Source organism: Tiliqua scincoides, chromosome 3 (assembly GCF_035046505.1).
Source record: "Tiliqua scincoides isolate rTilSci1 chromosome 3, rTilSci1.hap2, whole genome shotgun sequence".
Taxonomy (NCBI): domain Eukaryota; kingdom Metazoa; phylum Chordata; class Lepidosauria; order Squamata; family Scincidae; genus Tiliqua; species Tiliqua scincoides.
In genome coordinates, this window is record NC_089823.1 from 27,449,775 (window position 1) to 27,477,263 (window position 27,489).

The following is a 27,489-nucleotide window of genomic DNA, read 5'->3' on the forward strand; positions in this document are numbered from 1 at the left end:
ATAAACAATCATAATAGGCATGATCCAGTTATAGCTAAGTATCTTTAAGCACATGCATGGATTTCTCCCACTACAATCAATTAGATTTTCAATCCAGCTTTAATTGACTAGATTCTGCCCGTTTGGATTTAATTGGCTGGACTGTACAATCCAGTTTAAAATCCAGCTTTAATTGGCTGGATTGTGCCCAATTTCTGAGGTTTTTGCTCTTAGTCACTGGAAGTTTTGTGATCTGGACCCTTAGATGCTAAAAATATAAAAGACATTTGAGCATCATGTGTTAAATAGGGCCGGTGCCTTGCGCCAACCCAGGAGGGTCGCAAATGTGTGCAGGAATGTGCGCCGGCCCATGGAGGCTGAATCCAACCTCCACGCTGACTTGGGTAGGGAGGGTTACGTCAGCCAAGCTTCGCCAATGCAAGGTTCTAGGGAGGGCAGGGAGGAGGTGGGAAGGAGGTGTTCTAGGGCTGGGGGTGGGTGGTCCCAGGGGCAGGCAGGAGGTGGGGCTGGGACTTGGCTCTTATGTCAGATACCAACCCTGTTCCCTGAGTAGCACGGAGCAACTGCAAGCCACTTCACTCTCCTTGGACTTATGCTACCTCTGGAGGTGGTGCAAGTCTGAGGAAACCCATTGGGGCTGTGGTGGTTTACCTGGGAGTAAGGGGAAGAGTTTCCTCTTGCCTCCGACTGAGCCACTTCAAGCCCCAATCTTGTGCTAGTTACAGTGGAGGCCTCCTGGCCTGCCTGTTCCAGCACAAGATTAGATTGTGCTGTCAGTCTTCTTGTGCATTATCTGAATTAAGTCTTGCTTTAGGTCAGTACTGATTTGAGCCATATGTAATGCAACATACCTATGTTATATATATTTGATGTGTGTTATCTACAGTAAAATAATTGGAGAGAGAATACCACTAAATTCCTTGTCTGTTAAATTGCTACAATATGTTACTGTGCAGATGATCCTGTTTCTCCATACACAAGCTGGCTATTGAATATTGTAGAAACCAAACAACCACAGCCTTTGCCAATGCCATTTAATGGAGGATGCTGGGCACCACTTGTTGACTACCTCCCAGAAACAATTACACCACGAGGACCACTCCATAGGTAAGCTGAATATTAAAGTGATGGTCTATTAAAATAATATCCAGTAGATTTAAACAAATTGATGACTCAGTCCTATCCTCTCCTGCCACTAGTATTGGTGATGGGTGTGCTTTTGGCCATTGCAAAAGGCCATCCAGAGCCCCACTCGTAAAAGTAGGATCAAGCAGGGGGCAGGAGGGAAGTGGGGAGGGGTTAGAATAGGGAAGGGGGGCAGAATGGGGCCCTGGAAGCTGCCAGGCCTGGCAACACAACTGGTAGGCTCCTATGGGATCTTTTGTGGAGTGAGTTAATCAAGGTACCTTTTTCTTTTTTAGTTGAAAGTCCCTGTTGGTTGCTGCCTTTTGTCTTGGTTCTTGGCTGAGGATGCAGTAGCTAGTTTAGGAGGTCTCTGTCTCATTAACATGCCTTCTTGATTGAGTTTAACCATGAGGTTGGTGAAGATAGCTAGAGTTAGAGAGCCTTCTTTGTTTTGTTTACTCATTTTTCCCAAGTGAGGAGGCTCCTATGAGGTGGCTTTTGTCACAAGGTCAAACATGCTCCAAAATTAGAATTTTGGAGCAAGCAAAGCTCTGTTTGAGCCAACCTGATGGTCATGGTGGTGGTAGGGTTTGATTGCTCTGATTGACCTTACCCTTGGCCTGTTCCTCTTGCCATCAGTTCTAGAGCTAGGATGATCGGTTCTAGAGCTAGCTATTGACCTTAGCCACGGCCTCCTAGCAGGCACTCAGCCCCACATATACATGTGCACATGAATTTCTCTGCATGCATTGAAGTAAAAGCTATTGGGTAACAATTTGTATTGGAAAAATTAAGGGGCTGCACATTCATGCAGATGAAAATACCAGAATAGTAGGCATGCTCCCCCCAACCTAATGTACTGTTGTTCCTGCCTTATTCTGCGTCCCTTTAAATATATTAGAATTATCTTCTTATATAATCTACACTGACAGGCATAATTTAATTTTGATTTTAATGCTAAATGTTACCATCGTGACTTACTGTCACATTAATGACATTTTAAAAGAAGAAAGTGTATGACTTCATGTCATAAACTTGTTTGCTCCCCCTCCCCTCAAAGATAGCGTTGATGTGGGCTAGAGAAAGGAGAAATTTAGCCCAGAAGCTTCCTAGCAAGGTTATGCATGCTGGTTATTGGTACAAGGCAGATCTGCATGCTGCCTTAGCTATTCCATCTTCCTGAATTCACATGTTGATAAATAAATAAAATGTGCTGAAGTAATGTGAATGCAGGGAAGAATAGGAGGGAGAGTTGCTTAACCCTTCTGACACCCATCAATTATTCACTTCAAATGCCCCCTCCATGCCATTTTTCCCCAAGCTGACTTTCTTTCAGTTTGAAGCTGGGTGGGAGAAAATGGACTAAAAATAGCTGGGTGGGTGACTGGGGTATTTGCAGAGAAGAATGAGTGTGCAGGGAGTTAAGCCTTCTATCCATTGATTCCCTCCTGCCAATGGCTGTCCAGCCACTATGCTAATGTTGCAAAACAAACATGGAGTTGCCCAAGTTTTTCTTTTTTTCTTGTGAGAGACTCAAGCTGAGTATTCTGCATTTTTGCTAGTGGCACCTGCACTTCTCTGCCCTCAGATCTGTGTTTCTCAGACTGTGGGTCAGGACCCACTATAGGGGTCACAAGCCAATTTCATTTGGATCCCCATTCATTTCAATATTTTATTTCTGTTATATTAGACTTGATGCTATCATGGTGTTTGACTGCATCTGGGAAATGTTACAGATCTGTACTGTTAACAGGCTACTTTGTATATGCTTTGAACAATGATAGTGGAACTTACTCCTGGGTAAGTGGGGGTAGGATTGCAGCCTAGGATTGTTAAAAATGTTCCTGCTTGATGATGTCATTTCCGGTCATTACGACTTCCAGTGGCTCCTGACAGATTCTCATTCTAAAAAGTGGGTCCTGGTGCTCAAAGTTTGAGGACCACTACCTCAGATTATCTGCATCTTCCAGGATACAGACAAAGAATAATTCACTCTGGGATCCTTTTATTATCTTTACTATCTCTGGGTACTGACAGCTCTGTAGAACTACAAAGCTTACTGCCCAGCTTTCACTGTGCCTGGCTCTGATGCCAGCTACCAGTCATTTAAGACTTTTACATGGCTGTGTTGTACAGGAGTGGCCTTGTATCTATGATGATGATGATGATGCATCTGGTGAAGTTGACTGTTGTTCATGAAAGCTAATGCTCAAATAAATTTGTCAGTCTTTAAAGTGCCACAAGATGCTCTTTTTTCCGTCTCTGTTATTATTCTGTTTATAGAATTATTTTAGCATAAAGGAGGTATCAGAGGATGAGTGACTTAAATTAGGCAAGATTAGGGCTTTGTATTGCATGCTATCTGAAACCAGGCTTTGATAAGCTAATTAAGTTAAGAGATTATTTTTTCAGAATTACCTTACATACTCTCTTGGGAGTAAGCCCCATTGAACATAACGGAAGCTATGTTTCAGTAGACATGCATAGGATTGAATGGTTAGAAATCTTTATTTGAAGAATTCTTAACCCTCCTTTTTTCAGTTGATTCAAGGTGACTTTCAGCAGAATTAGAACATAGTACAATATATAAAAATCTAAGTATAAAAGAAAAAATGAACAAAAAGTATCAAAACAAATCAGGCAGCAAAACCTAAAAAAAAAAAAAAACCAGGAAAGAGATAAAGAAGATGGAAATAATCAAAGACACTGAAGGAAGGCTTGATGTAGCAAAAACATATTTAGTCTTCCTTGAAAAATTTGGAGAATTTTTCCCTTGGCAAGGAGGAGACAAACAACATCTCAAGGTGAATTGAATTCCACAGAGACGGAACTGCTTCCAGAGAAGGCCCTCTCACACATCCCCCCCCCCCCCATGCTGCACTTCCAACAGGGCGATAAGAGCTACAGAACTCACCTCCTCGGAAGATCTCACGTACTGAGTAAACTGATACAGAGGAAGGTGGCCCTTCAGGTACCTTGGCCCCAAACCACATAGGACCCAATGCTGTTGGTGCCTAGTACTGCCAGAATGAACATTCCAGCAGCACTAGACACTTTCCAACTGTTGCAAAAGATGACCAGCTGGAGTGTATGCGCTGGCCTCCACTGGCAAGTGACCAGCTTCGTGCGCCAGCAGACTGTGGATGTCTGCCAGCCCAGGTAAGTACACATAGGGGGTAGGAGGGAGGCAGGGTGTGTGGAACAGGGCAGCTACAGACGCAGATCAGGACAGGGGGATGTTTCAGCTGCAGCAGTGCACACCGAATCCAAGACACCTTCCTGGGCTCGATCCACCTTCACAGATCCACACAGACTTGCACCAATATTGCTGCTGCATGTCCAAGTAGACCCACAAATGTCCCCTTGCCCCAAGAAGGCCTTCAGAGGCTGAAACGTCCCAGTGAGATGCAGCAGGCACCACTGCATTTTCACATGGGGAGTTATGGGCTTCCAGGACTTTAAATGGTCATAACCAGCAACTTGAATTGTGTCCAAAGCAAACTTGCAACTATCAGCCCAGTCCTGAGCTCCTAGCGCCCAGGGCTGCAGTGGTGCCGAAAATGGCTGCCACTGCGTCCTGTGTACTTCTCAGACACTGTTGATGGCTCCTCCCTGGGTAAGCTGAGTAGCCCCGCAATGGGGTTACTTGATTCCACGCTGACCCTTGGGATTGTGTAGAATTTTGAGCCTCCGTGTTAGGACAGCAGCTTCCTCCCCAGTCCATGTGACTGCTGAGTGGTGGAGCTCCAGCACTTGCCCGGCGCTAGCCCAATGCCAGCTGACACATTTACGACAGGGCATGCTGGCATAGCCCAGTGCCCTACAGCACTTTTGCGACAGGATAAGCCAACAGTGCACCGTTCAGGATTGGGCTCTAATGCAGTGTCCTTGAAAAGGACGAAGTGCAATGTCCTTGAAAAGTTAACATTTTCCCAAGATCTGTCCTGGGACCGGTGCTTTTCAACCTCTTCATAAATGACCTGGAGACAGGGTTGAGCAGTGAAGTGGCTAAGTTTGCAGATGACACCAAACTTTTCCGAGTGGTGAAGACCAGAAGTGATTGTGAGGAGCTCCAGAAGGATCTCTCCAGACTGGCAGAATGGGCAGCAAAATGGCAGATGCGCTTCAATGTCAGTAAGTGTAAGGTCATGCACGTTGGGGCAAAAAATCAAAACTTTAGATATAGGCTGATGGGTTCTGAGCTGTCTGTGACAGATTAGGAGAGAGATCTTGGGGTGGTGGTGGACAGGTCGATGAAAGTGTCAACCCAATGTGCGGCGGCAGTGAAGAAGGCCAATTCTATGCTTGGGATCATTAGGAAGGGTATTGAGAACAAAACGGCTAGTATTATAATGCCGTTGTACAAATCTATGGTAAGGCCACACCTGGAGTATTGTGTCCAGTTCTGGTCGCCGCATCTCAAAAAAGACATAGTGGAAATGGAAAAGGTGCAAAAGAGAGCGACTAAGTTGATTACGGGGCTGGGGCACCTTCCTTATGAGGAAAGGCTACGGCGTTTGGGCCTCTTCAGCCTAAAAAAGAGACGCCTGAGGGGGGACATGATTGAGACATACAAAATTATGCAGGGGATGCACAGAGTGGATAGGGAGATGCTCTTTACACTCTCACATAATACCAGAACCAGGGGACATCCACTAAAATTGAGTGTTGAGCGGGTTAGGACAGACAAAAGAAATATTTCTTTACTCAGCGTGTGGTCGGTCTGTGGAACTCCTTGCCACAGGATGTGGTGATGGCGTCTAGCCTAGACGCCTCTAAAAGGGGATTGGACAAGTTTCTGGAGGAAAAATCCATTATGGGGTACAAGCCATGATGTGTATGCGCAACCTCCTGATTTTAGAAATGGATTATGTCAGAATGCCAGATGCAAGGGAGGGCACCAGGATGAGGTCTCTTGTTATCTGGTGTACTCCCTGGGGCATTTGGTGGGCCGCTGTGAGATACAGGAAGCTGGACTAGATGGGCCTATGGCCTGATCCAGTGGGGCTGTTCTTATGTTCTTATGTTCCAGCACTCTAGTGGCTGCGTTTTTCACTGAAGCCTTTCATGTGTTGCCCGCATAAAGTATACTGCAGTAATTCAAACATTTTGTGTACTGTGTTGTAAAATGCATACAGAATTTCTGTTTGTCTCTGACATGACATGTGGCTGCTTTTTTCCCATTTTTCTTTCAGCTTTTGAAATGATTAATCTTTTTTTTCCCTATTAGGTGCAATATTGCTGTCATCTTCATGACTGAGATGGTGGTAGATCACAGTGTAAGAGAAGATTGGGCCCTCCATCTCCCCTTATTATTGCATGCTCTCTTCTTAGGTAAGAAATACTGAACAAGAACTGAAGTTCAAATTAAGTTCCCAATACAGATAGAACTTTGTCTTTTTCATCCTCATGCAGTTAGAAGCTTTTACATTTATTATTTTTGTTGCCAGAAATAATTGACTTTTGACTATTGTATACTTTATCCAACATGTCATTCTTGTACTGTGTATTTTTTCTTTTGCTCTGTCGCTTTATGATTATTATATGGAAACAATATATTATAGTTAGTGCACTAGATAGGGAACAAAGTTATACAAATTTGTTGCCATAGATTCTGTAGTTCATTGATCAGATACCAGTGTTGTTAATGTCTACAAATACAAACATGTACAGCAGTGGTTTTCAAACTGGGGCATCATGACGCCCCAGCCTGAAGGCCCTGGCCTCTTTCCCAGCAGCCTCCTTGGGGTGCAGGGAGCCCTGCGCGAGCATCTGCAGGGCTTCCCAGCTCGTTAGAAGTGAAAGTTCTAACTTTCAGCCCCCCTGAGCATCACTGCCTCCCCCCGCCCCTGCAAGAACTTACAGTGGTGCAAACTCTCCATGAGAGTTTGAAAAACGCTGATGTACAGGCATCCACCCATATCCACAGGTCCCATATCCTCGGTTTCACTTATCTGTGTTTCTCAAACTCCTCCTCCCCCCATTGCGCTCATGACTCACCTCTCTTCATTTGCAAAGAGGCAGCTTTTTCTTCCTTTTGGAACCTGGGAAAAGGAAGCAAACAGTGAGAACCTAAATTTGTAACTGTTAACTTGAGAAACGCTAGAGGAAGCAACAGTGAGAATGCTAACAGGGAGTCTAGCATTGTCTGCTTTCTCTGCTGTCCACTTCCTGTTAGCATTCTCACCTAAATGTATTGCATTGTGTCCAGTATTACAGTGGTAGAAGGAAGGGGTCTGTTCCACTGACCTCTTCCCTCCCAAAATTAAAGAAGAATAAAAGAAAGAAGTCTGTTGCAGGAGGAAGAAAAGGGGAAGATAGTGCCTGCCACTAATTTGAGTTCTGTCTGTTTGCTATTTCTGGAATGTTACCTTGTTTATACTTCTTATTCAGTTATTGCTGTTATCACTTATCTTTAGGTCTTGACCATTACCGCCCTGAAGTCTTTGAGCACAGTAAAAAACTACTGCTCCATCTTTTGATTGCTCTATCTTGTAATAGCAATTTTCAAGCCATTGCATCAGTGCTTCTTCAAACCAGAGAGGTGAATGAAATCAAGACCCTCACAGTGCAGTCAACCTATTTACCTGAATATTTCTATACAGGTAATGAAGAAGATTAGGGTTTATCTTTCTTTCATTTTGAATCAAACTTCTTACCTCCATCTAGCACAGTCATTGGCACAGTGAGGACATACAGATTACATGGTTACTGCTAATCATGGTTGTTAGCTTACTCCTGGTCCCAAGCAAGGGTTGCCCATCTGTGAGGCTGGGCGAAGGGCTGTTTCAAGTGGCAGGCTGGGGGAAGTGCCAAATTGGCAGGGGTGCACCACACCTGCTTTCCACATCCAGCAGCCCGATGGCTGCTTCACCCAGTCACATTTGCTATCCTGGATTGCAAGTAAGAGGAAGATGGAGGTGCAGCTTACTTCCTTCTCCAAATGTAGTGGTTGCATTGCAGAAGGAGGAAGTCACTGTTGAGGTCAGGAAAATAGCTAGTGCCTCAGGTACTTCCTTTCCTGTCTCATTGATTTTTTTTAACTGACTGAGTGGGAGGATACCCAGAATGAAAAGGTTCCACTCCCAGAATCTCACCCAGTCGGTTGTGAAAAGAAGTGGCAGCAGTTGTGAAGATAAGTGGCAGCAGAGGAGGAAGTGTTAATGTTGATGGGGGTGGTGGCATACACTAACATATGCAAAAGAAAAGTGGAAAGGATGGATGGTGAAATTTGAAACTATTTCATGGTTGTGTGTATGTGTGACTTCAGTTTGGTTCAGGTCTAGTTTGTTTAACATTAACCTACAGGTACCCTGATCAACAATGAAACCATAAGCAGGTGCAAGTGAGTCATCTCTTAAGAAGAGAGACTAGAAAGGCGAAGAACATTGTGTAACTATGGTTGTCTTAGTGAAGATTTTGTCCACTTACCCAGAGGAGACCTCTCCAACTGCACTCCCCCCCCCCCCATGATGTAGTGCACAGTGTTAGTGCAGCTGCATCAGCAGGGGGTTTTGGGTAGGATTGGGCTGTAAATGCACTAATAATGAAAGAATTGTTTGGAGGTTGTAATCTACAATGGAACAACTGGAGTACAATTGCACAGGAGTGTGCAAATCTCTTTAAATTCATTCAGTTAAGGCGAGACGGTAACTTTTTAAAAAGCATATTCACTGCCTCTGGAGGATAAAAAGTGACATTTTTGAGAATCAAAGTTACATGATGAGTTTTCATTTTAGCTGCTGTTCAATAACAATTAAGAAAAATTCATGGTATGTTAAAGTACCTCTCAGATCCAAGAAAACTGAACTTTGTGAACTCTAAAGAGCATAAATTTAATTTGACATTTTTCACTCCTCTCCTCCCCTAACCAGTTGTTTTGGTGCACAGCCAAAACAAATGAAGATTAATGAGTTTCATGATTTTTTTTTTTTAAATACCTCTGAAAAGGAATGTTGATGGAAAGTAAATAAAATGACTTCCAGAGTTCAGGATAGTTTGTTAAGATGTTTCACTGGAAACCTATCTAAATAGGTAGCAAATAGACAAAGTTGGATTACCTTTTAAGCCCATTCATACATTGTTGTTGTACACCAAAATAATGTAAACGTGGATTAACATACTTCATGTTCAAATTACTTAAATATTTTCCTTTGGTCACATGCTGTTATAGCTAAGTAATACACACACCTTAAAATTCCTTTTTGTTTTTTTATAGAGTTTACTGTTTGTCATGCTTCTAATGCCACACACAAAGATGGAAAAGAGCACACACGTTTTATGAAATGGCTCTTTTTTGCCAAAAAGTGCAATGTGGTGCAAGAACTAGAACATGGACCCAGTTCAAACACTCATAGTATAATCTTGTGCCCAAGTAGTGTCATCGTCACTGCTACATCAGTACAATGGCTATCATATCCTAGGCCTGTCCAGCACAAAGTGGGGAACAAAAAGCTGAGCTCCTCCATGGTAGCTCAGCCCTCCCAGTAACTTTGCCTGCACTCATGGAAACATCCTTCCAATCATGGAGTGGTGGCTTGCAAGAAGTCTGTCACTGCAACCTACCCAGCCCCAATTTGGGCAGCCAGGGAAGTGCTGCCAGAATGAACCAAGCAGAGGGCGGCAGCAGCAGGTACAGGTGCAGTGAGTGACCACCACCAGGGCAACAGTCCCCAGGAACAAATAAAACAGTGACAGATGCCACTGCAACCATGGGAAGATGCCCTCTATATTCAACTCACCCACCCACACAATACAAGGATGCCACAACACTTCTCATTTTAGGAGCTACTGTAACACAAGGATGCAAAAGCAGAAAATGGCTAGGAATCCCAGAACTCAGGTCCTCTTATGCCATTTGCAAAAACCACTAAGAATTACTTTTTTGACTGCAGCAGACCAAGGGGAGCTTCCTTGGGAGAGGCGGTCATATGAAATTGACACACAATCCTCCCCAGGGCAATAGTTTTGAGTCCTGGAGTCCACCAGCTGTAAAGAACGCTTTTGCTTGAGGAAGGACTGGAATGACTCACAAGTAGTGCCTCAGCAGTACTCAGACAAGCCAGGGTACCAATAATCCACTGCACAGAGACCCAAGCTAGGAGCCAGGCAAGGCAGACTCCAGCATAGACAGGAGACTTGCTATCAGCAGCATCACACTCACTTTTTGCATGGCTGATCAGAAACACCTGTGGCAGAGGCAAAAGAAAAGGTAGGCCTTGAATTCAGACTGACTAGTTCTCCCAGGGCTGCTGTCTAACCACCTGGCCACAGCAAGAAAAGTATACAGAAAACATTCAGAGTCAAGATCTTTGCACTGGCCTCCCCAACTCCAAAGGTGGCACAAACGTGCCTTATGGCACGTTTGCGACAGTCCTAGACTGGTGTAAGGGTCTTTCAGACTTAGCTTATCATGTGGAAGAAGTAGTTGTACTTTAGTTTGTGCCCTACATTATTGGGAGGGAGGAGTCTAGATAAAAGGAGATAAATCCACCAAATGCTGCTTCTGTGCAATTTCAGTTCATTTCACTGGGGCTTGTAGAAAATTAGTACAGAAGCCTTATTGAAATGAATTGTCAGGGCCCCTCCCAGATGCCCTGACCCCCGACTTACCCTGGAGCAGGCACCCCATGCCCAGGGTGAGGAGGCTTCCCTGCCCTTGAAGGGGGCAAAACAGGTTGGCTTACCCCAACCAGCCAGAAGGGGCTGGCAGGGCAAACAAGGAACATTGCAGGAAACAAGCCACAAACAGGAAAGGCCTTTTTTGCCCCACCTGGAGGAAGGGGAGGGGCCAAAGGGGGCAGGCTTGCTCCATAAAACAGGGAGGCCAGGGATGAGAGGCGGTCAGTGTGAAGCAGGGAGCTGTGAGGTAAACAGCTCCTAGGCCAGGTTTGTTAGTTTTGCTAGGGAGGAGGACAAGGGTGCTGGAACTCCCTCCCCCCTTTAGCCTATCTGAGGCCTCCCTGGGGATGGAACAAGCCTGCTGCAGGCCCCTCCAGGGCAGCGACCCTACATGAATTATTAAAATACATCATTTTACATATTTTGTAGATTAACTTCTATTAGTATAAGAATGGACACAGTTTCAAACTGCACATTTGGACGCTTGGAACCCAAACCTATTCAACTTTCCAGTGCTGATGTAGCTGTACTGGGGTGTGTGTGTGTGTGCTGCATCCTGTGGTGATAATGACAGTCATGGAGGCCTCCTCACGGAAAGGGAACATATGTTACCTTATATTGGGGCTACGTTCTGGCTGCATTGGTGCTGGAAAGTTGGATAAGAGTGGGCTCTTAGTCTAAAGCGTATACTTTTTGTTTTATCATTCTTTCATAGTGCAGACTTGACTAAGCAAATTCTTCTGTTATGATACTCTTGTGAGAATTTGGCAGCTAACTTTGAAAGATACATTCATCATATGCTTCCTATTAAAGTTCACATATCAGTGGTGCATTCCATATTTATCTTTCATTTTTCTGCTGCAAGGTGGTTTTGACTTTCTGAGGGAGTATCAGTCTTCTCCTGTGCCAGACTCCGGCCTCAGCTCCAGCTCTACCTCCTCCAGTATCAGCCTTGGAGGGAGCAGTGGAAATCTCCCACAGATCACCCAGGAGATAGAGGACATAGACTCGGCTGTGGAGACAGATGGAAAGGCAAACAAATTAATTGAGTTTCTGACCACCAGGTAATTAACACAGAACAAAGAACATGTAAATAGCTCTTTTAAGTACAGCTGTATATCTTTTGAAACATTACTTGTTTCATAGTTACATGAAAGCTACATTCTAGTGTAGGTTTCCTATGGTTCAAACAAACTCCTAATTCTCTTCTGCTGTTTGTAGGAGCCAACAAAATACACAAGGTAAAAATCCTAAAAACAGGTGCAAAGGGGTTTCAGTATCTATTCATGGCAGAGTCTATGGAAGAATACACTTCCACGATATTCAAAGAAAATCTAAAATATTTGCTAGTAATTGTGGTGAGTCGTTAAGTTCTAATTACTAACTAAAGCTGGCAGATCTGTTCTACTTTCTTTAGCTAAAATCATATAGAAAAGAATTTGGGATGACACACAGAGACCTGAAGTAAGCCTAGGTCAAAGAAGTGTATGAAATGAGAAGCTGAGAATTAAGGAGCAGGCAAAAGGATCTGGAAGCTTAGTGCACAATAAGTTGAGACCGACTTCTGGAAACAAGGATATCTGGCAGGGAGTGTAGTTTTGTGAACGATCACAAATATAGTTGGCCTGTATCTTACTGTGAGGGCTATGTTCCAAGCTCAGTGTGTAAAGCCAAAATTGTGTATAGATTAATTCCAGAAAATAGAGTAAGTGGCATGGCAGGTGGAATTGCCTGCAGTATTTATATGGATGTTTTTCTCCGCTGGTGGAGAGGGGGCAGGAGCGTATATACTTAAATTCACACAAGTCAGTTGTATTCACACAAGTCAGTAAAAAGCAGGGTGACTTTACAGTGCTGAATTTTAGGCTGGGATTCTGCCCCCTTGGCCAGGGTGGGGTCACCTGAGCTTCCTTACTTAACTTATTAACTTTGTCATATAGGCAGGGATGCTCAGTAGAGGTTCAGGCCAGTTCAAGGTGGAGGGGCGAGCAAGATTGATGTCTCCTGAGATGAAGGAGCTCAGGGCCCAGTCTTATCCAGTTTTCTAGCACTGATGCAGCTGTGCCAACAGGACGTATCTTGTGGTGGAGGTGTAGTCATGGTTGCCTCCTCCAGGTAAAGGAACATTTGTTCCCTTACCTCATGGCTGCATTGCTCCTGCATCGGGGCTGGAAATTTGGATAGGATTGGGCCCTAATCCCCAAAACAGAGTCTACTGAATAGACCATATTTTTGGTCCATAACAGAAGCAATCCTAAAGTTCAAATCTGTATTGGGAATTAGGACTTTAAGGAGCTCTTTTGAGATAAGAGAGAAAGAAATGGAGGGAAATTGGGGGATTTGTACATTAATTGTTTTGTATAAATTCATGGTTATCCGTACATACATTAGAACCTCCAAAGTTGACCACCTCTCTATATTGACCACCTCCTTAAGTTGACTTAATTTTCACAGTATGGACCCACACTGCATATACATTATGAGAGACCAACCTCTCTATATTGACCACCTCCTTAAGTTGTATCTTGACCACTTCGACCATTGCACAGAGTATTAATTACCTCCATAAGTTGCCCACTGAACGCGATACTGTGGGCCTGTGTTTTGTCTGGTTTGTCCCATCTTGGAAAAGCAAGAAGCCATGTGACAATCCCTCCCCTACACCTGCTAGCGTGTGTGCGAAGGGGTTTTTATAGGTGGGCACGCTGCACATAGCCTACAGACCTGCGCCAGCTGCCAATTATACCTGGACATGTACCAAGTTGTGAGGGACATGAGGTTGCTTGTGCATAGTGAAGCCACTGTCCTTTCACTTTGGTTCCCATCACCAGTGCATTACTTTACACTTATATTGAAACACAACTGCTATTTTGCTGCCTATTCTCCCGGTTTGGAGAGATCCTTCTGGAGCACTTCACAATCCCTTCTGGTCTTCACCACTCAGAAAAGTTTAGTGTCATCCACAAACTTGTCCACCTCCCTCTTATCCCTGTTTCCAGGTCATTTATGAAGATGTTGAAAAGCACCAGTCCCAGGACAAATCCTTGAGGCACTCCACTTTCCACCTCTCTCCACTTTTTTTATCAATTGCCCATTGACACCCACTCTCTGTTTCCTGGTCCTCAACCAGTTCCCAATCCATGAGAGGACCTGTCCTCTTATTCCCTGACTGTGGAGTTTTCTCAACAGCTTTTAGTGAGGGACCATATCAAACACCTTCTGGCATTTAGTGAATCTGAGGAGACCCAGTGGAGGCCTGGTAGCCTAAGTAGAAAAGTGGGTTTTTTTACCTGTTGGGGCTATGTAACATGCTACATGTTATGGGCTGGCAAGGGATAGCGTTGGTCTGCCTGTCTGCTATGAAACCAAGTATTTTTTTTAACTTACTATTTTTTTATGCTTATGAATTTTCAGGGGTTTTTTAAACACTGGTTGTGGGCTGTTTATTCTCTGTCTCTTGATATAGATATAGATGATATAAATAGTAAGCATCACAAGAGGATCAATTCTCATTGATATTTCCAATAAAAGTTTTTAAAATTCAATCTAAATAACTTGGCCTTGCATTTGTTGTCCTGGGAGCTAAACATGATAATATTTAAATGCCTTTCCCCCCCCCTATGTTGACCACCTCCCTATGTTGACCAATTTCCTCCAGTCCCTTGGGTGGACAACTTAACGAGGTTCTACTGTAGTTCTTTGTGTCAGGGCTTGAAATTATACAACCCAATATTCAAATGAAGTAAGTAGAAATACTCCCAGAAAAGTTAATGGAATTGAATCATTTTGCAGTTGTGGACCTCCCATTATGCCTGATGGGGCAAATGCTCCTGTCACGAGCCTCTAGAACCCCACGGAAGCCTCTCTGAGGCTCCCAACAGGGTCGGAATCTGTGCTTCCTGTTTCCTGGAAGCATAGTTTATAACATCGGGGAAGCCTCAAGGGGTTCCACCGACACAGGCGTGGGTCATGCCAGGCTTCATGAGCCTCAGGTAAGTGGAGGGGGGGTGGATTTTTGTGCGGGAGGCGGCGACAGCCCATGGGGGGGGTGCCATCATGGACCTTTGCCATAGGGCATAGGCATGGGGAGGTCCGCCACTTTCAGTTTGTATCCATGTTCTCTTCCTAATGCATGGTGGGGGTACTGCAGTTATATTGTATAGTTTTTAAAGTAGTTACCTTAATTTCAATATTAAAAAGAAATTAATGTTCATGTTCTTCTTTTAAGGGCATTTGGTCCACTTTGGTGCCATGAAGATATCACTCCCAAGAACCAGAATACAAAGAGTGCTGAGCAACTTACCAATTTCTTGCGCCATGTTGTTTCTGTCTTTAAAGATTCCAAGTCAGGTATTGAATAAATAGCTTTTATCATGACCTTCACATAAGGAACCACTTTAACAAATTCTCTTCCATTGGTCAGGTTCCAGTGCTTTCTCCTCGATCTCTTCAGAGAATTAACTGCTGTAACTCTCTGAGTGGTAATGAAAATACGTAGATTTACTGTTATAATTTGATTTTAGATCATTCTTTCATATAAAAAATGTCAAAAGTACTGTAGATACTCGCATATAGGGTGATAAATTTGTCCCAACTGATAGCTCCTGAATCTACCCTTCGCCTTATCTGCGGAGCCACTTGGGATCAGGGCTGTTTCAGGCACACTGCGGAGCAGCTGTGTCACCTGCCACCCACTCCCCCACCTCGAGCGGGAAACCTGACGGAGCTGCTCGGCTCGCCTGCCTCCCTCCTTGTTGCTGCTCCTGGGCATTGCAGTCCTGCCTGCTCAGGCTCCCCGAGCCTGGTCTCCTTGGTTCTGACTTCCTCCTCCACCCCTGCTCATTTTCCCAAGGACAGGAAAGGGGAGCAGGAGCCTGGAGTGCATCCCGTGCATGTCGTCAGTGGGGCTTACTCCCAGGAAAGTGCACATAGGATGGCAGCCTTTGAGCCCAAGCCTGTGCATGCCTACTCAGAAGTAAGTTCCATTATTGTCAATGGGGCTTATTCCCAGGAAAAGATTGTAGCTTGAAGATGGGGAGAGAAATGGGAGGGCTGCTTCTTCATGCAGAGTCTACAGCTCTGCATCTGCTTCTTCCGAGCAAGAGGGAGGAGGGGAGCCCCCCACAGCCACCCATCCCACTCACTCCTGCACTGCCTGCTTCTCTCTGCCCTTCAGCCCCAGCCCCAGCCCCTCTCTTCCCTCCACCAGCCTTCACTCTGTTGTACTGTTTTCTCCCCTTTCTCTTCTCCCTTCCCCACTGTCCCTCTTTCTCTGCCCCTATTTACAAGCCATGCAATCAGGGAAACTGACCAGGAAACCCCCTGACAGCCTTGATCCTGCTGTAAATCAAGAGGAGGAAATAGCCCTCAGACCAGGTGAGGGTGGGCTTGTTGCAACTGCAAGATGCACCTTCCCTGAAAGTGGAAACACTCCCATCAAATGTCTCACAAACTACAATTCAGAGCATCACTACTTAGGAATAACACCCAGGGAAAGCAATGGGTCTGCTTCTGAGTAAATAGGGTTTCAGCTATGTGCAACTGTACTTGGTCACAGCCATTTGCTGTTGCTTGTCTCTGCTGTGAATTGAATTGCACACTCCCAGTTGGGTTCTAAGTTGTATGTTATATGTAGAGCTTCTGGCTTAAGAGCAGAAGATTCTGCCTTTGCACTGTTTTGCATCAGAAGTGTCCTGAGAAATTCTGAGCGATAGATCACTTTTTATGTTTTAGTTTTTTTCCTGTGGTGGTCTTCAGTCACTGGTTCATACATGAATTGATCACCAAAAATTAGCTATTGGTGGGGCTTTCACAGTCAACTAGCTACCTCCCTAGCTACTCTGCACTCTACTGTAACACTCTTTGATAGTGTTTACAAAAAGATGGTGAAGACCAGAATTTAAAAGTTTATTAATAAAAATGAATCTTATGATCTTTTACTATATTTTTAATAAATTAGAGACTGTCAGTTCTTAGGTAACAATTACTGGTAGGTTATTTTTCAGGATCTGGCCTAGGGTAAAATCAGACAAAACTATAATCAGACACCTCCCTCCAAGTTTATGACCCCAACTTATCTGAGGGTCATAGAAAATTCCATGATTCTTGCCTCAAAACCTGCCCTCGACTTATCTGTGAGATCAACTTATAGGTGAGTGTCTGCAGTATCTTAATTTTCTGGTGGTGCAAATAAATATTTTCAAGCTTATCATATCTCTAACATAATTCATTTAGCTAGTATAGAAGTTACAGTGCTGACCCATTTCAGATGATCTCATTTCTCTGGGGATCTGGAATCCAATGTTTGCCCTTCCCTGTAATTCCTAATACAGGCAGTTCTCAATTTATGAAGGGGTAACCTTTCTGGAAAATTGCATATATATCAAAAGCATCTAAATGAGAACTTATAGAAGACAGTGGCATAGGTTTGGGTTAGGGGAGTTTGCCCGCTACTATTGTGATCAAAGTCACCTTTGAGACAGAATTCTCACACTCTGCACAGCCACACTCCTCCCCCCACCTGAGTTCAGCAGGTGTGGTGTGGTTCTTTTCTAGGGTCTGAGGAGACAACTTTGTACTAAGTGTGCTTCAACTAGAAGTTTACGAATCACTGACAAGTAAACAAATGACAGTATTAAGATTAAGTCTACCACTGTTTACTACAAGTAGTAGTAAGAACAGTTTGAATGTGGAAGAGGTTGTTAATGACTGTGTATTTCGAAGTTTAAAATCTTGGGCTTGTATGCCTTCACTCCTCTTCAGTTCAACATCCACTGAGAGAAGACATACTGATCTGCTCTGCAATTTCATTGTTTGTGTTGGAACTGCCCATCTTTTGCCTTGAGAACCAATGAGAAGCTGGCTTCCCTGCTATAGGCATGCCCAGTTGGGAGAAGGAAGCTGTGAGTGTAAAGGGCTACATCCAGGCCAAACAAGAAATGCTTTGCAGATGAGCATGTGGAGCACTGTATTGGGGCCAGGGGAGACATCCTAGAGACATAACCCTTAGCAGGTGAACAGAAAGTGAGCTAACAGTAGGTCCAGCAGGTGAAAAGAGGCAGCAAAACGGGACTCACTGATCAAGAAATTCTGAAGAAGCTTAGGAGACAGGACCTTAGAAACAAAAAAGGATGGTGGAGTGAGTGTAATTGTCTTGCTGAGTCTTTGAAGTGCCAAACCTAGGATGAACCACACTATTTCAAAAACGAGCCCGTGCAAATCACACTTCAAGTATTAATTTGTAAATCACACTATTTAAAAAATCGGAAAATTAAGAGTGTGTAAGAGTGTGAGAGCTACCAGTAACTGAATTAGTTTACTAGCACCTCCATTTTATGTTAGGATGGAAGCATCTTGGTCAAAGTTAGAAAATAACTCTACGGTTGGGCTTCTGACCCTGGCTCATTGTTTCTAGCTGACCTCAGTGATAAAAAGAGCTTCTCTTCTACAAGAATAACTGCATCCAGTAGCTTCTTCGCCATGGTCTGCCTGTTGCTGCTGCTACCCTAGTTTTTTAGTTTAAAAAAAAAATCATTTGTAAATTATCCTTTGCCAGATCCCACACTAAAGAACTATGAATACTGATCTAGAATTTTTTTTTTCCTGATTAGGTTTTCATTTGGAGCAACATCTTAGTGAGATTGCTTTGCAAACAGCTCTTTCCAGTTCCTCAAGGCATTATGCTGGCCGTTCTTTCCAAATATTTCGGGCTCTAAAGCAGCCTCTGTCTGCGCATGCATTGTCTGACCTCCTTTCAAGATTAGTGGAAGTTATAGGAGAACATGGGGAAGAGATTCAGGTACCTGAATGCTGTTGTCCTCTGTTCCTCACACTGTTTTGAAATTCTAAATAATTTACAACTGAGTGCAGCTTGTTTGGTTACAGTGATATAAGCAGATTGTGGCATTCTTATTACTTTCAGAATTTCTTCGAGAAGCATATATATAAGAATCTTGATTTAATGTTATGATGAGTGCAGATGAGTTCTGACTTGAGTGTGGCATTGCGCTCAGAAATTTACAAGAAGTAGTAAGAACAGTATTATGTTGTAATCATGCCTCACAAGTACAGAGTGATAGTCCCTTTTATTTATAATGCATGGAGTACAAATTCAGATTCTGAAGCAAAGCTATCAAGGGTTTCATAGTTTATGAGCTGTTGGGAGAGCCATAACCTTGAATTGCCCACTTTGCAACAATGCCTCTTGTGCTCAGGTAAAGTAATGGGTTTCACCCTATGATCTAAAGGAGTTTCTATAATACCTATAGTCAAGATAGAGGGAGGGGCTCTCAGCGTCTGTAGGCTGATCCAGGGCAGTAGTGCCTAGAGGATAGTGTGCCTACTCTCTTCCTGCTTCCCTGTCTCCCCTTGTTTGTACACATAGCTGAATGGGGGAGGCTTTTCTCCCCCTTGTGGCTTATGGTGTTTTTCAAAATAAAAGGACAAGGAATGCAAACTGGCTGCTCATACAGCTGAATCCACAGAAGCTGCTGGGGAGCCAAAACTGCCCCAAACACAGGGAAATAGACAAAAAATATAAAGAAAGAAACAGGAGTACTTGGGGAAACACAGAGTTTCATCACACCTGTGAAACTGATAGTAGCACGTGTAGATGGCTTGAAACCTTCCATTGTTGACCTCTGTTCAGTTCCATAATTAGAAAACATAGAGAGTTAAGTAGTTTGCTAAACAAATAAATAGCTACAAGGATACTAGGCTTTCTGATGCATAGAATACCCAGTAGAGAAAACAGAGTGAATGAAAAATACTCTTGTGGAGGAAAGCAGACTAAATTCAGGGTCGTGCGTGACCCTTGCACCTCTTGCACTGTGTTTGTTTAGCATTACTCAGAATTTTCAGAGAAGTACACTGTGTATTGTATTCAAAAGACAGATGACTATTCAAACATGACAGGTAAGAGCCAACTACATATTGTGCTAAATGCGTATCATGACCTGTTGTGTTTTTCATTTCTGTTTCACACTGGGAGGCATTAAGTGTAATGAAACCATGGCAAGGGATAAGGCAGCTTGCCCTGCCACAGTTCTGCTCCCACTTCTGGCCCTATTCCCCTGCTATTTTTCCTTGAAAAAAGCTTCCATTGCAAATAAATAGAAGTTGATTTTTCCCCAGTAAAAAGTGTGTATGTTAGATTTAGTGTGAAGTGACAAAATCACGGTTAGAAATTATTAGAAAAGTGGCTGACAATAAAATTGCAAGTATTATAATGCTATTATATAAATCTATCATGTGGCCATATTCCAACCATTGTCTGAGTTGGTTACCACAAACCAAAGCCACCATTTTCCAAGCCACACTGAATCTTCTAAAAACTATCAAAATTGCAGCTTCTGTTCATGCAACAACCTGTTCACGATAACGAAAGCTAACACCACACACACAAAGCAGCTGCATCAATTATTGCAATGATGGCATGGGCCATTGATTTGTACCACTTGTGCAACTTTTGAATAAGTGATTTGAAAGTTGGTCCATTTATTTATTTAAGTCTATTATTTCTCATCAGAATATTTTGTCGGTTATTCATAAATGTTCTGTCTTTCTCAGATAATTTCAAAGGATATATAATAAAATTTGCAATTAACATCTTCAAATAGGAAGATGTAGTACAGTAGTGCCTACTGATGGTTAATGATGTTGATGGTTAATGATGTATTACTGTGAATACATAGGTAACTGTCTGTGTATTTTTGCAGGGGTATGTTATGGAAGCACTTCTTACCTTGGAGGCAACTGTGGATAATCTGTATGACTGTCTGAAGAACAGTGATCTCTTGACAGTTTTATCTCGGTAGGATTTTCCCTTTTAATTATACTTTCCTTTAGGGAAATGTGTCTCAGCAAATTAATGAGAATTCTTCTAGTTAAGCTGCACAAGAAGGTTGGGACATTAGTAATTTTACTCAAAGCCTGCTACAAGCCAATCCTAAAGCACATACATTAATTAAGTTTGCTGCACAGTCAACTCTTATTTACATATAAAAAAATGGCATGAATGTAGATAGAATTGTATGGATTGTAAGATGAAAGAAAAAGATAGTAGTGATGTCATGTAAGCATCATAGGTCAAAAGAGTCTTGCTGAAATGGAAAAATGTCAAAACGGTTCAAAATCGCTACCAAAATTTTGTATTTTGCTCACCAGTAAACCACAGAACTACCCAAAGCACAGAGTCTTTGATAAAATAATTGACCAGAAGTCAGCACAAGAAATTTGGAATTATTGTTGACCTCTGCTTCAGATCTGCAACAACATTTAAAAATAGGTGCCACTTGGTGTCCATTATTTATGGTAGCAGTATATTTCTTTGTTGGTGCTTAAAAGCCTGACCTTCTTAAGGAGAGAAAGACCTTATAATGGGAGTCCCGTTACCACACAGCATCCTCCTCTTTACCTGTTTGGAAGACTTCAATCCATGGTTGGAACTGATCCTGGGCCCAAGAGAACTTTTTCAGCAAAGTTTCCCTATTTTTACATCTTGTGCAGCTCTGGCTCCTAATTGCACCTATAGCCTACCCATGTGTGCATGCAGGAGCTTCATGGAACTTCATATTGTGTACAATATGTAGACAGTCTGTGGAAAAGTAACCTAACTTTCATACATCTTTTCACTTGTTGACATTTTTGTTTTTTGTTACAGGTGCAATGAAATTTTTTGACTTTATCAGGTTTTTTTGTTTGCTTGTTTGTTTAGCTCATCATCACCAGATTTAACATCAAACTCAAAATTGACCGCAAATCGGAAGAGTACAGGACAGCTTAATGTGAATCCAGGAGCTGCAAGTGGAAATACAACTACTGCTGAGCGCAGCAGACATCAAAGGAGCTTTTCAGTGCCAAAAAAGTTTGGTGATGTGGACAGATCTTCTGATCCTCCTCGTAGTGCCACGTTGGACAGGATACAGGCTTGCACCCAGCAGGGACTCTCCTCCAAAACTAGGAGCTCCTCCTCTTTGAAAGACAGTCTCACAGATCCAAACAATATTAATAATCCAACCAGTCTCTTGGCTACCATCTTTTGGGTTTCTGTGGCACTGATGGAATCTGATTTTGAGTTTGAATATCTAATGGCACTAAGATTGCTGAATAAGCTACTTGTTCATTTGCCTCTGGATAAAGTAGAAAACAGAGAGAAGTTAGAAAAGCTACAAGGGCAGTTGAAATGGACAGATTTCTCAGGGCTTCAACAGCTGCTCCTTAAAGGTTTCACTTCCCTTACCACTACTGACCTTACACTACATCTCTTCAGTTTGTTGACCCCAGTGTCACGAGTATCCATGGTGGATTCCTCCCAAGCTATAGGTATACCCAGGATATATTTAATTCATATATTTACGTACCACTTTTAAACAAAATGTTCCCAAAGTGGTTTACATAGCAAAGAAATGAAAAGACAGTTCTCTGTCCCAAAGTGGCTCACAATCTAGAAAACAGGAGATGATAGATGGAGGGGTGGCAGGGAAATACTTTGGAATAGGCCATAACTGAAATTGCATGCACTTATGCTTAGTTATAAGCTATATATAAAAAGGCAACTTTCTGTTTAATAAAATGTAAATCTAATTTTCTGTTCAGAATATGGATTTACAGTGCAATACTATCTGTTTACTCAGGAATATGTCCAATAGGACTTACTCCCAATCTTACTTGGATTGCAGTGTTGTTACCCTACACATCCCTGGTCTTATCTGATCTTGGAAGCTAAGCAGGGTTAGGCCTGGTTAGTACTTGGATGGGAGACCGCCTTGGAATACCGGATGCTGTAGGCTTATACCATAGTCTTTCAAGACTGAAGGTTGCCAACCAGTGTTAAATAATGGGTTTTCTATTTAAATTTATTTTCTCCCTTGTTAGTGGGGAAAGAGGAGAACGAATTGCAGGGCTGCCATTTTCAAAAACAGTAAAGCATTGCCTGTAATGTGTTGTTTTGCCTAGACATTTTTGTAATTGATTTAGAGACCAAGCATAATAGTGTCGTTTTTCTTGTATTAAAATACTTCATAAATTTTTTTCAAGTGGAATAAATACATTTTTTTTCAAGTGGAATAAAGGACTATGGCATTTGGTGGGCCACCGTGAGATACAGGAAGCTGCCTACGGCCTGACCCAACAGGGCTGTTTTTATGTTGCTTAAGGATCTGGTATCAGCATCTGTCAGCTGTGCTATAGAGACAGAAATAGAACCCAAACCCAAGCAGGGTGCATTATATTCTTATTACACATTTGATTCTCACAGCAGCCAAAAGATACTTTCCTATAGCCAACCAGTTAAACCCAATGTCTACTGCATAAACCCACACAATCGCCATTGAAATAAGTAGAAGTTACAAACCATCAGTGCACCTCAGATGTAGAGTGGTATAAAAATATGAAAAAATAATATATTACTTCACCCCTGTATGCTTAATACTTTTTAAAGAGCACCCTTCTACTAAATACCTTCTGAGAATTCCCTTCTGCTTGATGGTTGTTAGTAAATGGTTTAGCATCCCTTTTCTATTGTAGGAAATGTAAAGTATATGTAGTTATGGAACTGGGGGCCTACCAAGCATAAATGTGCCTTTGGTATTAACCAATTGTAATTAATACATTTTGCATTTGGAAATAAAGCCTGATCTTGAAAATTTGCATAGATAGCATTTAGAAATGGAGGGAAAGAATTGAGCATTGAAGTATCTGATTTTCATGTGCTTGACACATGTTGACTTGACAACATTTTGATATTTTATGGTTAACTTATTATGATTGCATACAATATAGTTTAATGTCCATAATGACTTTTAAGAGGTCTACTTTTTAATTATTCCTTTGAATTCCCAAGGATTCCCATTGAATGTGTTATGCCTCTTGCCGCATTTAATTCAACACTTTGACAACCCAAATCAGTTCTGCAAGGATATAGCAGAGAGGATTGCTCAGGTAACATCTGTGTTAGTGCTGTGTGGATTTTATTAAGACCCAGGATTACTTGTGGTTTGCTCCTAACATATCTGTTGGTTCATATATTGCTAGGTCTGTTTAGAAGAAAAGAATCCCAAGTTGTCAAACCTTGCACACGTCATGACCCTTTATAAAACGCACAGCTACACAAGAGATTGTGCAACGTGGTTAAATGTTGTCTGCCGTTACCTTCATGAAGCATTTGCTGACATTACTCTGAACATGGTTACTTATTTGGCTGAGGTATGTTTGTACTCACCAGTGCTTTTCTACTTTTCTGAAGGACTAAGGGCAAGATTGTGTTCCCAAATATGTACTGTATTAAAGAAATATCTCATGATCCCAGTCTAAAACTGGTCCTTAGCTTAGGAACTTAATTTAGAATTTAAGAGAAAAATACATACATTATATAACTGTGACTGTACAGGAACAGAAAGTTTGGGATAGTTCTGCTCAAGAACAAAGTGAATGTGATGGAATTTAGGATGCTGTACAGGATGAGTGAATTTTAGGATTATATTGTATTAAATTGCCCTGAGTTAAATATAATCCTCTAAATAATCTTCTAAATCTGCTAAATTTGCACATGCATTTGTCAGAATGCATTTATTAACAAAGGAATCAGGCTGCATATAGCTATTGTTTTCTGACCTTCAAGACACTAGCAAATTATCTGCTAGAACACCCTTTGTCCTGTTTTGCATGGTGGGAAAAGATGCTGCTCCTTGGAACTGCTTAGGGACTTTTTAAAAATTTCCCTCTCATACACCCCATGAACCGCTTCACCCCAAACATACACACAGACAACAACACTACATATTTCTCAAGGGATCTGTCTTGAAATTTCTGGTGCTCAGCGCAGTAGATGCAGCACACCAAATTTCAGTTTGAACAAATGGTTTAGACTCTAGAGCTATTACATTCAGAATGTTAGGGCTTCTAATGGCAGAATGCTGATTGAACTGTTCACCTTGAGTATGCTACAGTCTCATGCTTGTATAATATAGCTAAGGGCACAATCCTAACCCCTTATGTCAGTGCTTTCCAGCACTGGCATAGCGGTGCCAATGGGACGTGCTGCATCCTGCAGTTGGGTGTCACTCACGCAGGCCTCCTCAAAGTAAGGAAATGATTGTTCCCTTACCTCAGAGCTGCATTGCCCTTACGTCAGTGCTGGAAAGGCAATACTGGAAAGCACTGACATAAGGGGTTAGGATTGCGCCCTAAGTGCACTAAAATTTAAGTGCAAGGTTACAACCTGTATCCTTTCTGGGCTGTAATCAACAATCATAATCACTTTTAGCCCAATCCTAACCAACTTTTCTACTCCAAAGCAGCCATACCAACAGTGCATGGACTGCATTTTGTGGTGGTGGGACAGTTGCCAAGACCTCCTCAAGGTGAGGCAATGTTTGTTTCCTTACCTCGGGGCTGCTTTGCAGCTGCATCATTGATGGAAAGTTGGTTAGGATTGGGCTGCTAGACTTGCTAGCAACAACATTGATGCTCCTTGATTTGAGAAAGATTATGTGTATTTTGGATTTTTTTTGTTCTATTTCCTTTTTTTCACAGCTACTAGAAAAAGGACTTCCCAGCATGCAACAGTCACTTCTACAGATAATCTATAGTCTTCTTAGTTATATGGACCTGTCAAGCATTCCTGTAAAACAGTTTAACATGGAAGTGTTAAAGATCATTGAAAAATATGTGCAGGTAAGTATTGCCTCATGAGGGGTATAAGAAATCAGTGGTTGTTCAGAAGTGTTAAATATTTACATAGCAGTTTGGGATTAATAATTCTGTACAATTTATTCTACTTTCAAGATTTGTTTTTTAATGGCTTGGAATTTTTCTGCGAGGAATAGCTGGCAGAGTTGAATGGAGTTAAGAGAAGGGGGATGGGATAGAAAATGCTTTCCACAGGAGATGAACACTCTAGAATCACTGCACTCCAGTTTCTGCCACTTTCTCAGTGTTCTCCAAACAATGGGTAGATTCATGCACAATGCCGAACCATATTTTGTTCCCAAGCTTCTTATATGCTCACCTCTTCTTTGTTTCATGTACTCTATTGATTAGCTAGCTTGTGATTTGCAACAAACCATAGTTTACTGTTGCATCTGATCCAGGAGACTATGGTTTGTGCTTGCCTAGCAACCAAAGTGCATAATCCTGGTTCCCAAAATAAGTACAAACCATAGTTTGCCAGTTTGAATATAATAGGAAGGTGCCATAGCTCAGTGGTACAGCTCATCCTTTGCTTGCAGAAGGTTCTAAACTCCATCCCTGGGATCTCCAGATAGAGCTGGGAAAGACTCCTGCCTGAAACACTGGAAAATCGTGCTCAACACTCTAGTTCAGTATTCTTCAACTTGTGGGTCGAGACCCCAATGGGGTAGTGAAACCGCATTTGGGGGATCACAGCAACCTTTCAAAGCCTGTGCAAGAGAGGGCCTGGATCCAGTCCAATAATGGTACTGCCTTATCAGTATTGAGTTCTTGATATAACCCTGCACAGCCTCCTCTCGCTGTTGTGCCCTGCAACTCCTCAGCCTGGCCCTGCTCAGGCTGCTGTCTCACAGGGTTGTTGTTAGGACACAAGAGGTAGGGGAAAATGGGGCAGGGGTTGAGCAGATTGGGTCCCCGGAGGGGGGCTGGATCAGTAGTGGGTCCTCAGTCTCATATTTTATTTATTCATTGGGCTTTGGATGGAAAAAGGTTTAAGACCACTGCTATAGATAGTACTGGTCTAGATGGACAATAGGCCATGACAATAACGAACTGTTAACAAAAGGCAATGTTTCAGGATGCCAAATAGCAGCATAACAAAAAAATGCAGAGCTGATTCACTTCTCTTTACTCAGCTGGCAAATCATTTTTGCCCTGATGGGTTGATAACACACTGTAATTTAATTCTCACTATGACTTGTAGATATACTTTTTGTCGTACACACATTATATGTCAAACTAGTATCATTAGTGGGGCCCCAAATATGTTATATTGTAATTAGTTAATAGTAAGCCATTTTATTTGTAGGCAGTGGCTTCAATCATGTTATAAATTTTATTTTCACTTTATATACGTATAATTTGATGCATTTTTGTCAACATTTGTTTCCAGAGCATTCACTGGCGAGAAGCACTAAATATACTGAAATTGGTAGTTTCACGCTCTGCAAGCCTGGTTTTACCCTCCTACCAGCACAGTGATCTTTCCAAAATGGAAATACATCGTGTGTGGAACAACGCTTCCAAGGAGCTGCCTGGAAAAACCTTAGAGTTTCACTTTGATATTTCTGAGGTACTGTTTTTTTCTCATAAGAAACACATATTGTCTGTAATGTCCCTGTGAAAGCTGATCCAAAATGGAAAAGCCTACAGATTAGTGTAACATTTTATACACTGTCTTCCATGAGGCAGCTGCAGTGTTTCCATCTGCTGTGAGATAAGCAGGGTGGGAGAATTGTTACCTTTCTTGTCCCAAGTGCAACCAATAAGATTGCACTATGACCAGCACCTTTACTTTCAGCAGAATTTCAAGCAGGAAGAGCCACTGTCTTTCAGAGTAGACTGTACTGGGCTGGTTATGTGGTGGTGATGTTATATTTCACATCCCACCTTTTTCATAGGCATAAGGATTCCCAGGCCTTATCCCTATCCAGGTGCTGTTTGATGCACCAAAGATTTAATTCCATGTAAGATAATTTCATATAACCATATTACTCAGTCAACTTCATCTGATGTACAGTTACACCATCTTAAGCCCAAGTAAGCTATTTTTCC

At 42.4% G+C, this 27,489-nt stretch overlaps 1 protein-coding gene across 4 annotated transcripts in view; it reads left to right on the forward strand.

The window, feature by feature from the left end:
- Positions 1 to 27,489, forward strand: part of FRY (FRY microtubule binding protein) — a 256,079-nt gene that overhangs the window by 188,366 nt on the left and 40,224 nt on the right. For all 4 annotated transcript variants that reach the window (XM_066620128.1, XM_066620125.1, XM_066620127.1 and 1 more), the window contains 12 exons: positions 957 to 1,107; positions 6,356 to 6,459; positions 7,545 to 7,730; positions 11,612 to 11,810; positions 14,975 to 15,096; positions 18,357 to 18,544; positions 20,463 to 20,557; positions 21,461 to 22,068; positions 23,588 to 23,685; positions 23,779 to 23,949; positions 25,279 to 25,419; positions 26,828 to 27,007. In XM_066620128.1, coding sequence (XP_066476225.1) covers positions 957 to 1,107; positions 6,356 to 6,459; positions 7,545 to 7,730; positions 11,612 to 11,810; positions 14,975 to 15,096; positions 18,357 to 18,544; positions 20,463 to 20,557; positions 21,461 to 22,068; positions 23,588 to 23,685; positions 23,779 to 23,949; positions 25,279 to 25,419; positions 26,828 to 27,007 — 2,243 coding nt within the window. The remainder of the gene's footprint in view (positions 1 to 956; positions 1,108 to 6,355; positions 6,460 to 7,544; positions 7,731 to 11,611; positions 11,811 to 14,974; positions 15,097 to 18,356; positions 18,545 to 20,462; positions 20,558 to 21,460; positions 22,069 to 23,587; positions 23,686 to 23,778; positions 23,950 to 25,278; positions 25,420 to 26,827; positions 27,008 to 27,489) is intronic.